The sequence below is a fragment of the Harpia harpyja genome, chromosome Z (genome assembly GCF_026419915.1).
Source record: "Harpia harpyja isolate bHarHar1 chromosome Z, bHarHar1 primary haplotype, whole genome shotgun sequence".
NCBI lineage: Eukaryota > Metazoa > Chordata > Aves > Accipitriformes > Accipitridae > Harpia > Harpia harpyja.
The window spans coordinates 16,166,611-16,180,291 of NC_068969.1; the positions used below are offsets into that span (position 1 = coordinate 16,166,611).

General features: G+C 41.7%; 1 protein-coding gene across 2 annotated transcripts in view; it reads left to right on the forward strand.

The window, feature by feature from the left end:
- Nucleotides 1-13,681, forward strand: part of PTPRG (protein tyrosine phosphatase receptor type G) — a 414,402-nt gene that overhangs the window by 361,367 nt on the left and 39,354 nt on the right. For both annotated transcript variants that reach the window (XM_052776380.1, XM_052776379.1), the window contains one exon: nt 12,761-12,852. In XM_052776380.1, coding sequence (XP_052632340.1) covers nt 12,761-12,852 — 92 coding nt within the window. The remainder of the gene's footprint in view (nt 1-12,760; nt 12,853-13,681) is intronic.

The window sequence follows — 13,681 nt, forward strand, 5'->3', positions numbered from 1 at the left end:
AGCTTAGTTTTATTTGAGATGCACAGAATAAGAGAGCAGAAGAGAAGAAATCACAGTATTTGATACACATTCTCAGCAGCTGCTTCATCTCGCCATGTCTGAATGTGTAATCTCACTCTCAGGAGCGTGCTGCATGAGAAGCAGCTGGGCGCTTCTGAACATGCAAGAAATGCTCCCATTTCACTAGCATTTGTGATAATCCAAGCTGCAGGTAGGCCTACGGGGAAAAGAAAAGTCTGTGTTTTATTGAGTCTCTGAGATTTTGGTGGGTTGCAATGTTGTCTATAGGATTTGAGCTTGCACTTGGATGTCCTCTCTTTCCTTAGCAATGCTTCCTTGTACTGAAAGTGTGCAAGAGAATCCCCGAGCTTTATACCAGCTTTTTTGAAACACTTAAACAGTCTGCAGCCCTTTCCTCCTTCACTCCTTGGATGGCGGGTGTAAGGTCCTGTTGACTTCCACGCTGCCAAGCCAGGACAGGCTGTGCTAATTCCCTGTGTGCTGAGCACAAAAAAGGATGCTAAAGAAAAAGGGCTTTAAACCAACCCTAGCCCAGGGTTTAAGGTTATCCACAGGGGTTTTTTTGTTTGTTTGGTTGGTTTTTTTTAAGCCTGGAAATTAGACAGCTCAGCTCATGGGGGAATAAGGCAATGGATAAGCATTCCCCTTCCATGCCTCCTTCCAGCATCTTTTCTCCTCGGCACGCCAGACAGCAACTCCCCACCCCAGAGAGAGATGCATTGGCAACCTTGCTCCTCATTTTTTTCTGGTGACTGGATTAACTTTAACATTGTCATTGCTCTCTGCCAAGCATATTTTATTTACTCAGCTTTCTGCGAAGGAGTTAAATTCATATGGGTTGGATGTTTTCTGTTACAGCTCATGTTCTTTTTTGACCTTCTTGGCTTCACATATTTTCCCCTTTTAAAGTTACTAGCTGTATCTGAGATCTTAACATCAGTGGGCCACTTTGTGGAAATAAGTATTAATGAGATGGCTGCTGATAGCATCATATGGGCAGAAACAAATGCTTTTATAATAAATGGAATTTAATATTAATTGAGTGGTTTGGAGTTAAAGCAGGATATAAAGTGACAAGCTCATGGCACAGCAAACTGCCCTTTGCAGGAATCCAATTAGAAGAGTGCGCAGCAAATTCTAAGCAAACTTGCTATAATCACACGGGGGCAATACAAGAGCAGAGCATAATTTGGAGCCTGGGACCTGTCCCCTTGAATGTCTCATAATTTCCATGAATCAACATTTAGTTACTATGTGGTGCCAAGTTTGCATTCTTCAGCTCTTTCCTGGCAATGCTGTATCCTATTGCTCTAGTCAAACCGGAGGGAGACAGTATGTTTTGCAAGAAAAGGGCACATCAATTAAATGCACTGTGTTCTGCTACACGTCTGTCGCAGAAAAGTGACTCATTTGTTAGCCTGCTGAAATTACTTTGCATTGAAAATCTTGTGCTGATGTTACAGGGTTTTACCTGATCACTTGAAGCTGTTACCTTTGCCGTTTCCTCAATGAGAATGATCAAGAGTTGTTCCCTTTCCAGATTGCAGTGTTTCTTCATGACTTGGAAAAATAGATGATTTGCTGAGGTGTGTTGTAGATAAATAGTTAAATAATTAATAGTATAGTTAATAGTAGTTAAATAGTTAATAGATAAATAGTTAAATAGATAAATAATTAAATGCTGCCTGGAGTAACCAAGTGCAATTATTAAAGATATATCTCATGTCCTAAAGAGCGATGTAAAGTTTTCATTGGGTTTGAATTGTTCAAAAATAGTTTCTCTAAATATTATGTATCATTTTAATCTGGCGGGTGGAGTTGCAGAAGCTCCTATAGTGAGAGTTTGTCGCATTTCAGACAACCTGGGTATTGTGTGAAATTGGCTTAGAAAGCCTCTAAAAGGAGGGTGCAGGATGTAAAGTGAGGGTGTAGGAGTGATAAAGACCTAAGCATAGCATCTGGGAAGTTGGGGCAGTGATTTGAGGCTGATGGAGAAGCATGTGGGAAAAAAAAAACAACAAGGAGCAAGTCAATTTATCCATTCTGTCAAAATGGCTACAATCAGCCAGGAGGCAAATGAATAAACGGATCAACAAGTATTTCACACTTGTGTGTTCTCGACAGGAAATCACAGATCTGAAACCAAATGTCTGAAACAAAACTACCAGAAATAGTGGCAAAATACTCTGCTGTTTAGTCTGCATTTTAAACATTTTTAGCTCACAAAACTCCTTGAATTAAAATACTGGAATAAAACAGGAACTTGTTACTACAGTTCCCAGTTACGAGCAGCAATGAAAATAGTTGGAGGGGGTCTAACAGCAGGACCTCGGTCCCCACTGGAATCTCCCTTTGCCTGCATACCCGAACGCATCTTGTTGGCCATGGTGATTGCTACTGTCTTTTCCACTCCCAAGCTTACCGTCTAATTGCTGCACTAATGGCAGCAAAAGCACCGCCAAAGATCGCATCAGAAAGTGGAAATGAAATGCATAAATACAGTAGGTGGAAAATGAATCTGAATTGCTAGAGGTGTCAGGACTGAACAATTCACGTAGGAGCGGACATCTCCTACATTCCTCAAGGACAGCGAGTCTGCCTGTGCAGCCATGTCACTTCATGAGCCTCCAGAAAAGGAAACACTGAGCCAAGAGCTTGTGTTTAATTTACGTGTCTGCTTCTGAGCAAGTGCCTGATAGATCCAGGCATGTTTCTTCATACATTAAGAAGCGTTCATATGTTTTTGCTAAGATGCAAACTACAATTCTTGTGGGCTTTTTTCTTCTTTTCCCCAGTCCCACATTTATCAACACTGAAAGGTTGTAAAGAGCTTAATAAAAGGTAGATTAAGGCTTTGGAAATAATGCAAATAAGGAGCACGGCCTATAAATAGAAAATATATTAAACTGTATCTGGTGTTAAGGGATCTAATAATTAGCATAGGTTGACTGAATTTCTCCTGTTTCACTTATCTGCAATGAACTTTTATCTTGAATCAAAATGTTCTCCTCATGTGATTAGTTTTGTTATTAGCTGTTTCTACACACTGATTAAGACAATGGGAAAAGACAATAGTTTACTTGCCCGAGTGTATACTTACTGAAAAAGAGTTTGTCATGAGGATGAAAGCAGTTTCTAGTTTTCAGAATAATTTTGACTGATTTCTTAAAGGCAAAGTCTCTTCTACATCTGTTACTTTATGACTTTTCGGTTCTTGACTCTTCTGTATAATTTGGGGCCTGCTAATAAACTTGGTAATTTTTTCTGATGTGCCTCATACTTTGAGTCCCTTTTGTGTAATAAATATGTATTTCTGTGACACTAAAATTCAAGGAGCTTTGAATGGGTTATAGGCCTGAAACTTCAAATATGTCCTTTTCTTAATAAAAATTTTGAAAAGGGAACTCTTCCTCACTTCATTTCAAGCACTTTCAGGATCATTCTTCTAGTCTCCTCTGCCTCATGGTGTAGTGGATTCTACCTCTGTTACTTGCTTATAATATTTCTAGAATTTTTCTTATGGCTTATTTGGTCTGTGGAGATGGTAATTTAAAACATACATTGTTTTTATTTCCTGTGCTTCTTTATTATGCCTTAGTATGCTTAATACTGCTTACTACTTTCTGGTATTAAATAGATTTTTCTTAGAGTATTAATTATTTGGGATTTGTTTGATATTATTGCCATTGTTGATGCTATTTAATTTTTAGAAACATTCTCACAGAAAATACTGCACTGTTTAATGCAAATGCTACTGGAATGATCCTGCTGATGTGGAGACTTTTTATCCCGATGTATTAATTGATGTGGGTCTGTTGTGTTAAGGAAAGGAAGCCCAGTGGATATGTTCACACTACACTGATTGTCCGATTTAACCAGAACACCACTTCAGCGAATACAACTTGCTTCTCTGTGGTATAGCTCTATTAATGCAGAGCTATGCCCAAGGTACTTAGCCCAGCAGATAAGGAGTATTGGTGCACGCAGAGCTCACACTGACATGCCTGCATCTCTCCTGGCATCTGAGATAGGTCACTGGGGTCTGACTCGGGTATTTTTACAGAGCTAGTTAGAGGTGTATTCAGCATACTACAGCAGAATACACAACAGGGTATTTCTCAGTGGTTGGTTCAGTGGATGGTAGTTTATTGTCTCTGATATTTGTGTTTCCTTGTCACATTTGTTAACCTTTGAGTGCAAGGAACTCATTAAAGCAATTCCTCAGACACGCATACTCCAGGCTTCCCCAGAGCTCTCGAGTCACTACCAGATTAGTATCAGTGACAGCAAGAAGCAAATCTCCAAATGGGTTGATTGATAGCGAGATTAATGATCCTCAAGACTTCTGTCCAGGTTAATTATTTGGCTGCTTACAAATCTTTGCTTTCAGGGAGATGGGTGGGGAAGGAGGACCAGCTGGCTGCCACCCGGTCTGTCTGTATTAGCGTGATGAGGTGATGTACATAGCCCTGTCAGAGCACTAGCATTAAGTAGTGTATTTTCAGTGTTCTCATTATCTGCCAGGTACAAAGTAATTTGATTCTCTGCTCTTGGTGCCAGCTGCTCTTTTCTTTTCCTTTGTGCTGTGCTTCCAAAGGTAGCTTTTTGTGCCATTACTAATTGTGTTCTAAACAGAGTTAACAGAGAGACCATAAAAAATTGTAAGTAGCTATTTCTTTTTGAAATGGCCAGTGAAAAAAGCCTACCCTCCAAATATACAGTGATGGAAAGAGAAGGGAAATAATCACACTTTTAATATTTTATCCTGCCCCCAAATAAGCCAAACATGAAATATGTCCTGCAGTGTTGGGAAATCTTCCTAGTTCTCCCACACAACTTTAGTCTAGGTGCATGTGGACATGTCTGTTGAGAAAGAGGGAGTTTCCCATTGAGTATTTCATTATATCTAACAAACTGGTATTTCTGCCTGAAGATGGGCAGGGCCATCAAAACAGAGGAAAAAAAACGTGCCTAAACTTTTAGCACATTTTTATGCTATGCTTAGGTCCCAGGCCATGGCTTGGGATACCTAAAATAATTCTCAATTGAATGTCCTGAGGTCCCATTCGGAGGAAGGAAAGAATATTTTTGCACGGGAAAGAGCAGGGCTCTTCCATTTTGAGAGTAATTAAGTGGGAGTAATTAGCGACATTTAGGTGAATGTTCCAAAGAGAGACCCAGTTTCTGCTGTTCTTTCTTAGGTGGGATCATCTCTGTATTGGTTTTCTTATAACACAATTTCAATCCAGATTAATTACACTTTGCAGTTAAAAATACCTGTGTTTTAACTTCCCAGCGTGCCACCCTGTTTTTATACTTTCCTTTCCTGATATTCATCCGAAAGGGAATTCATGTCCTGAAATGATAATATCAAGTATGCCCAATTTTGAGTTCTTAGAGGTGCTACTAAAAGCTCCTCTCTAGTAAGAGGCAATCTTCATTGATTGCTGCAGTTCTTGTGATTACAGAACAACTCTTCACTTGGTTAAATTTAGCTTCCTTCTGTGAGAAAGTTTTAGGCTCCTTTTTAATATTACATGATGTTTAGGGCATTGGAAGTACACATTTTATAGGAACTGCCTAAGGTATTATTTGATTGGAAAAGGCATGTCTTTGTTTTCCTCTGTGATTTTCTAGTCTTTGTTATGAATGTTTCATTAAATAAATAGTTGGCTCAGGGAGAGGAAAATGAATATGTCAGGCTTCCCTTTGGTTTTTAAAACCATGCCTAATTTTTAAACCATTTTAAGATACCACCTATAGGTTTCTTTACCCCATTTTTGCCTGAAGACATTAAAGTTTTGAGTGGTAATGCATATAACCAGGGAGCTTGTTCTCTTGCAGTAGAAAATACTGATGAGTAAACCCATTCAGTCATCTGTAAAATTGCTGAGTATATCCAACACAGCTGTTGTGAGTATTGATTAAAGCAGGAGGGGAAGGTCTGCTGCTGCTAGCCCTGTCAGAGGTCACCAGGAGAGTAATTAGCCTACCAAGTGTTACAGGGCCAAGTGTCATCACAAATAAGGTTTCACCATTGCCTTCCCTGTTCTCCAGGGACACCAGGAAGAGGGGACAAGGAAGCGTGGAAAATGTTTGTGCTGAGTTAAACTAAGATTTATCCACTTACAATTTGCAATTAAAGAGCTTTCTAAGTGCATTTCTGCACTGGCCACCTGGGCACTTTCTGGTCGCACAGCTGATGAAGGGGGGAGGCCTTCAAAGCAGCTCATCTTGGTGTGTGTTGTCATTTCTTAACTGTTTAGTTATTTGAATACCCTTCTAAAAATTATTATTTCTTGTATAATACCATATGTGATGTAAATGGGTGTCTAGTCTCTGGTGCAGGATAGGATCTCAGAGGATCGGGAGAAGAAGATTTTTAATTTTGTGGAGAGCTGTGTAGTCAGCTGGCAAATTTAGGCCATAAATATTAAATTAGCTGTCTTTCTGTGTCTTCTGAAATCCCTAGTCTTATTTGCAGATTAGTTTTTCAGATGGACAATTTTACTAGTGCTGTGTTCTTCACCACAAATACTGTCTCAAAGTTTTGTCCACCTTCTTTTTTTTCCATCTGTCTTTTCCCAGTCTTTTTCCTGTCTTTACTTCTCTTTGATAGTGCAGAATGTGTGGTTGTAGATATGTGTGGTTGGACTGGTGATTAGTGTTTGGGTCTTTTTAGCTTTTGCGGGACTGTGTGGGTGTGCAACAACTCACTGATATGAAAAAACATTTCTCCTTGCCCAGAGGAAGCCCCCTGAAAGGGACAGTCTACTTTTCACCGTTCTGTCTAGGAAAGGATGCCAAGGACTTGGTACGTGGATAGGTTTCAGAAGTTCACAGCGTGCCATCTAGACCTCTCCAGTTATCATATCTGTGCAATGGTTAACACTGCTCAAGAAGATTACAGGCAGAAATTGCTTTGTGGGGAGAAGGCAAATCATCTTCGGGAGGGTTATGCAGGAGAATCAGCATTATTGTAGGGAAATTTTCCTCCTTTTCCAGCTTTCCTTTATTCTCTTGGTTTTTATGCATTCCTGCTTTGTATATCCTCCCATAGCTCAAGTACGGTCAGGCATCACTGCCTTACCACTCCAGTATAGCATAGGTTCTTTTATAACTTGGCTTTTGAATTCTGATCATTAAGTGTTAAGACTTGGGAAGGAAAATAATTGTAGAAAATTGGGGCAATATAAGCCATTTTCTGGCCAAAAAAGAGTAAATGCAGATGGCCCTCTGATACAATGAACGTAATATTACTGTTCCATGCTGGTCACTTATTCATATTCATAAGATCAGCTTTTTTCATGTGGTTTCTCTTCCCTTTTTCTTCTTAACGCTTGAGTCAGTTTTATTGCTCATAAAAATCAGTGACTGATGACCCCAGCTAGAGCAGTGCGGACTGCAGACAGCTGTTGTCCAGGCTCCCATCCACTGCTCTGCTGGTGACATGGTCGTGATTTGCAGCGCTTCTGTTGTTCCGTAGTCTGTGTCTCTTTTCTGAGGAGTCATTGCCAATTCTGACAGTGACAAATGCTTGCCAAGGAATAGTGAAGCTAGTTTAAAGTGCAGAGCCATGTGTTACTAGTACACTTGACTGCATACATACTCTGGTTTTGGTGCCAGCAGAAACCAATCTTAATTGTGTCTCCTGGAAAACATGCAAAACAGTTCAACAAGAATCTGAAGCATCTTTTCTTCTATTGAAAGTGAGAATGAATGTGCAGAGGTAGTGAAAGGGATCGTTTCCTGTCTTTGGATCCTTGTTTGGGAGTTACTTGCAGACCCCCCCCACCCGTGATGGAGGAGCATGGTGAATGAATGCCTGTATCCAGGTTGCATTTGATAAAGACTAAGCCATGTCCTGCGCAGCCTGGTTTAGAGGTCCGTTACAGCTCCCGATTTGACTCCTGTTTGATCTTGCCTGTTCTGCCCACCAGCTAAGGGCTGTGTGTGAAAGTAGGGTGGCTGCAGGGACTATTGGCCTCTTCCTTAATAAATGTACATTCTGCAGAGCTCCTGTCTGTGGGAGGCTGTTTCTGGAGGAAGGGTACCCAGAGGACAAGGTTTGCCCTGCTCTGACAGTAGTGAATAGGCCTCCAGGACCCTTTCAAGCCATCTGCCCCCAAATTAGTCATGCTTTAGGAGGTAATGACCCAAGAAGAGAGCAGTTGCAAGAAACCGGGAGCCTAGAGCTCCTAGATGCTATTACAGAAATAAAGTAGTATAAATCTGGCTAGCCTTGGAGAGGGAATACACACTGCTCCGGCCAACAGAAATGCCTGGAAGAAGGAGTAGATCCCCGGTGAACAAGGGAGCAATGAATGTGCCAGTCGCTTCAGCATGTGAGGCAGGACACGGCTCTTGCGTGTCCCCAGAAAGTGAAGCATTCCCCTTTGATTTTTCCTGTGTTCAGCCACTATCCTGGTAGTTTCAGCCAGCAGCTGTGAAGGCAATCACTTGCCCCTCCGCAATAAACCATTGCTCCTTCTCTCCCTGCCTCAGCTGCTCTGGAGAAGCACAGATCCCTCGCCTGTCATCACAGATCAGGGGATGCTGCCCACGCTAGACAGAGTACAGAGGAGTAAAGGCCAAACGCTGCCCTCAGAGCTATTCCCAGCACTCCCATTGACTGCAGCGCGCGCTGTGTGTTTGTATTGGAGGCAGTATTAACTAAACACTAAGGCGCTATCTTCTACGTGAAAATAAAATGCACCCATGCTTTCAAGCCATTATGTGATCTGGTTCTTCCTCTTGCTTTTAGATGAGTATAAAGGAGAAGCTGCTTGAGGTTTATTAACTAATAACCAAGGAAACCTGGTTTGAGTGTCAAAATATCACAAGGCATCTCTTCTTCTGCAGAAGCTAATCTGGTATTTTGCTCAGCAGAGACGGAACAAGCATTTAACCTAGCTAATCAGGACCATCTCTTGGCATATTTTTATCCTTTCAGCTTGATAATAAGGTGCTGCTGCTCTGGACTTTGCATCCTGTTAGTTTGCTTTAATAATTCACTGCCAGTATCTCTCTAAAAAGATTCTGGGCAGGGGGCTCTCCCTCACACCATCTTTGCATTCCAGACCCTGCCTCTGCTCCTTCTCCAGGGAGATGCTAATCTCGCAGTGTTTTACTCGCTGCATTTTGGTTCATATGTGACAACTGCGTGTCTGATCACCACAATCTTGCACAGTTATTGTACCCCAGGGAAAGGGAGCCAAAAAAACATATGGGGCTAGAGAAAACGGTGTGCTTCACTGCACACAGACGTATTTCAGAGACAACAGACTCTTTGGTATTTTGCAGAAAAGATGTGGGCTCTCTGAAATCTTCTGGAAGTAAAATCAAGGCTGTGATTTGCTTTTCCTCAGCCAGTGCTGCAGAAATGCAAGAATTATTCTAAAATTAGTGTTTCAGTTGTTAAGATTTCAACAACCATTTATGCCATTGACAAATCCCAATTGCTCATTCACTAAGGACTGCTTCTGTCAGAAAAAAAAAAATCTGGTTTTTTTCTGCTGACGGTGTTGGTTTCCTGAGCAAATGGGCATACAGGTGCAAACACCTGCACATGTATACACGCTGGGGTTAAAAGTTACAGGCTGAAGTGCTCATGTGAAAACAGTTGTAGACTTGCACCTTGTCTAGCCCTGCATCCGCTCCCACCTCTCTCCGTGGCTGCTTCTCCAGTGACTCGAAACAAGCAATTTTCTGCTCTCATCCTTTTCCTTTATCCAGCCCTCCCCATACATGCACACAGATTTACTGCAGCCTCTTGTAGCCTTAGCAACTGCTGCCACTTCAGGTTTGTGTACTGAGGGAAAGGTAGGGAAAATGCCAAGGGATAGAAAGGAGCATCCTAAACTGGGGGAGAAGGCAGACACTAAATTGTCTGAAATGCCTCTCAGTAGCCTTGATCCCAGCTATCAGTATTTATTACTACAAACTAGACATGAGTTTGCAAAAGGCTCTTCTTGGGCCCAGGCTGAAAAATGGACGTTATCCAAACTGGGGGCCTGGAGGCATCTGACTGGTGCCCTGAGATGCGTGCTCTCTCCTGGAGCTGCACAGGGAAGAGATGCAAGAGTAGGAAACAGACCCAGTAAGCAGAACTTGCTGGAAAATTCATCCAGCTACTTTGTGAAACCCATCATAAAAGGTCTTTCAAAGATCAATCCACTTTATCCTGCTCTCAAGTTCAAGCCTGCATAGTCCCATCAGTGCTGCCGTATGCTGTCACGGGGAGCCCCTGAGACATGGAGGGAGTCATCAGGACAGGGATGCGATGGCCTGTGCACAGCAAGCTCAGCTGTGGAGGCTAAACTTGGAATATTTATAGCAATTATGAGCAAGTGAAGAAAAAGACTCCGAGAGGCATGTCTTCACCTAATGTGCCAGTATCCAGTATTGTAATGAACATGCTGTGTTATGTATGTATATACACAAGACAAGAGTGTATTTAGTGTGATGTTTGTGACTTGAGAAAAACTTTAGTCAAATTCCATGGTGACTGCCTTTTGAAACAGCTACAGAAAGTCTTCCAGGAATAAAATACGGAATTGTTAGTGACACTAATGATTGTAGCAAACTTTACTATGTGAAGTGCTCATTTAATACATTGTTATTCCAACATTGTGCTCAGCAGAGATATGCTGGACTCGGATATTCAGCTGTCACCATCGTGGGCCTTACAATATTGCATATGTGATTATCCAACACAATTGCATGTTTTGAGACTATTAAGAAAAAACTGTCTTATGGCTGCATAAAAAAGCACAATGCCAGCCTATCAGAGCCTCTCAGAGTATAAAATAACAAATTGACAAAAAATAATGCTTTTCTTCAGTATCATCAGCTTAAAAAAATCCTGTAAATCCCTGCATAAAGGTCTGGTTTTTTTATCAAACACCTTCTTAAGGCCTTCATTACCAGGAGCAGCCGTTCAAGGATTTTTGTAGTATTGACTCAAGGGAAAGAGCCCCAAATACATCAAAATCAGGAACATTTTGCCTGTTTCATATTCATAGTTTCTTCTTTATGTGTGACTGATTTATTCTGCTGTGTGCCCCCAGGGTGTGCATTGTCCAAAATAAAGGCTGCCAAAAAAAAATGAGAACAGGGAGTAAGTAGGGTGGGGGGAGTTCAACCGATGTTTTTAAATGCTGTGAGACTATTGCACATCTTGCATCCTCATGTGTGAATTCACCTTATGGTGTTTCTTAACAAAAGCATACTCACTAAATAAGTAACTTCAGCACAATGCAAGACATCGTGCCTGAAAATAGAAAGCTGCTCCAAGACAATTACTCCATGCTGTGAAATCCGCTCTCTCCTGCTTCTGTATTGTCTTAAGTTGTACTTGTGCTGCCATAGCATGTGCTTGCATTATAAAGCACTGTGACTGTGCAGTAAAAAGTACAAGTGCACAGAAAGCAAGCACCCATGATTATTTTAGGTTCTAGTTTTGCCTAAGAGAGTGGTTTGATTTTCAGTGACTTTTTTGCTCTCTGGCACATATGGATGTTGAAAACAAAGGGAGCACAAATTACTTTGACAAAGTCAGCGAAGCCAGCTCTGCAGAGCGGGCTCTCTTTGGAGAGCACAATGCCCAAATTACAGAGAAGCAGACTGCAAGGCAGAAACTTAAAAGCCACTATGTGCAAATACGTTTCAGCAAGGGAAGCAGCAACTTGACAGAAGGCACACCTCACAAGGCGGCCTGCAAACTTTGCCCAGGTGTTGAGGAGCAGTTCATTAAGGGCTGCTATGAGAGGGATCTTTCTGCAGTGGGAAGCTATTGTTAAGCGCCCCGACAGATGAGAGCAGACCCTTCTCTTGCCACAATAGCTGCTCACACCAAGCAAGACTCATTAAATATTCAGTTCCAGCCTCAAGCAGCTCATTAAGTCAGCAATGAGCAGTGACGCTGGTGTTGGAAAACCCTGCCTCAGTTAACATCACCATGCAGAGTCTCCTCGGATCTCTTGATGTTATTCTGCTCAGTACCTTTTCTGTGATGACCAGCTTGTGCTCTCTGCTTTGCATTAAATACAGGTAAAAAAGAGTCAGGTGGATTTAAGTTCTCCTCTTCTTTATAGGCCTTTTCAGAGATGAGTCCTGGGGCCCAAGCTAAGTGGCTATTGCATTTTTCTGTAGCAGGAGGAGGATGGGATGAGGGTTGTATGGCTTTAGTATTAAAAAACAACCAAACAAAACCACGTAACATTTAAAGGATAACTGTCACAGCAGAACATCATGATGTGCAGCAGTTACAGATGCTGTATTACTGTCTCAGTTGTTACACAGGAGAAACTTTTACTGTAAATGTATTTCCCCTAGAAATGCTAGTGTCTTAGGTGGATTTTGGCTTGAACTGTATTCTGAATATGTTTCTTGTGTGCAGAGTTTCTTTCTGAATGATGTATTTGAAACCTGTTTTGCAACCACTAACTTTTGTGAGTATAATTTTGTATTCGGTAGTACTTAGCAATAATATACAGAGGCATTTATGATGGGTGGATGTCAGATGTCAATGAATTAGAGCACACCAGAATCCAGAATTAGGATTGTAATGGTAGAAAACGCAAGTATGTTTTCATGCAGTGATGTTTTAAAGCTGTAACAGCTGAAAGTATGGGCCAGAAATGGAGAAGCAGAACGTGTGCAAAAGTTTTCAGCTGTTTTTTCAGAGGGCAGCTTTTCACACCCTGCATCTATATTTTTTTTCTTTTTCCTTTAACAGAAAGTGTTTTCAGACTGCCCATTTCTATGTGGAGGACAGCAGTTCCCCCCGTGTGGTCCCCAATGAAAGTATTCCCATTATACCTATTCCAGGTAAGACGGGCTTAATCTCCTATGTTTGTGCTACTTGGAGTCTGTTTTAATTACATAAAGAAGAGAAGGTTATGCTTGTGATAAATCATGGGGTTTTGGTAGAAATTTGTTCGATCAGTGCTGCTTCATTTAATTTAAGGTGCTTTGCAATGGGGCTCTGAGTGTCAATGCTGTCTTTTTCCATAGGCACCGCTCCCACGTTGTTTTAATAGAAATTTCAGGATAACCTTTGTAAAATGTCAAAAACACGAGCAACACTTCTTAAAAACTCTAAGGCATTGCATCCAGGGTGAAACCAGCTGCTCCATCAGGGCAGGTTGTGGACGAGGGATGTGCAGCTCCACCGCTCTCTCGAGACCGGGGAACTTCCCCCCGCTTTCAGCGTGCGCGGAGGTGGTGTCTGCTGGGTCTCAGGGAGGAAAGCAAGACACAGGGATAAGCAAACAATCTCAAGTCCAAAGCCATCTGTTAATTTGGTATTAATCAAGTTACCAAAGGTCAAATTCTCCTCTCAGCTATACTGAGAGTGAAGCTGGAAGTGGAGTTTAGTGCTGTTCTCTCTTCATGAGGCATTTCCCCTGGGAATTACGAAGTGCAGGATCCAGCTCCCTTTAAGCTGTGATGACAGAGAGCAGCTTGGTGTTACAGTGGCCTTTGCAGCCGCTGCCTTGTTTGATGTTGGTCAGTGTCACAGGCAGAATTAAGATACCCAAAGTGTTGTATTGCCCTCAGTCTGTCAAATGCTTGCACATGTTGCTTCAAGGTGTTTTAAGTTTCCTTGTATTCTGTAATTTGTGTCATTGGTCTAGGATTCAATCTGCAGCTAATT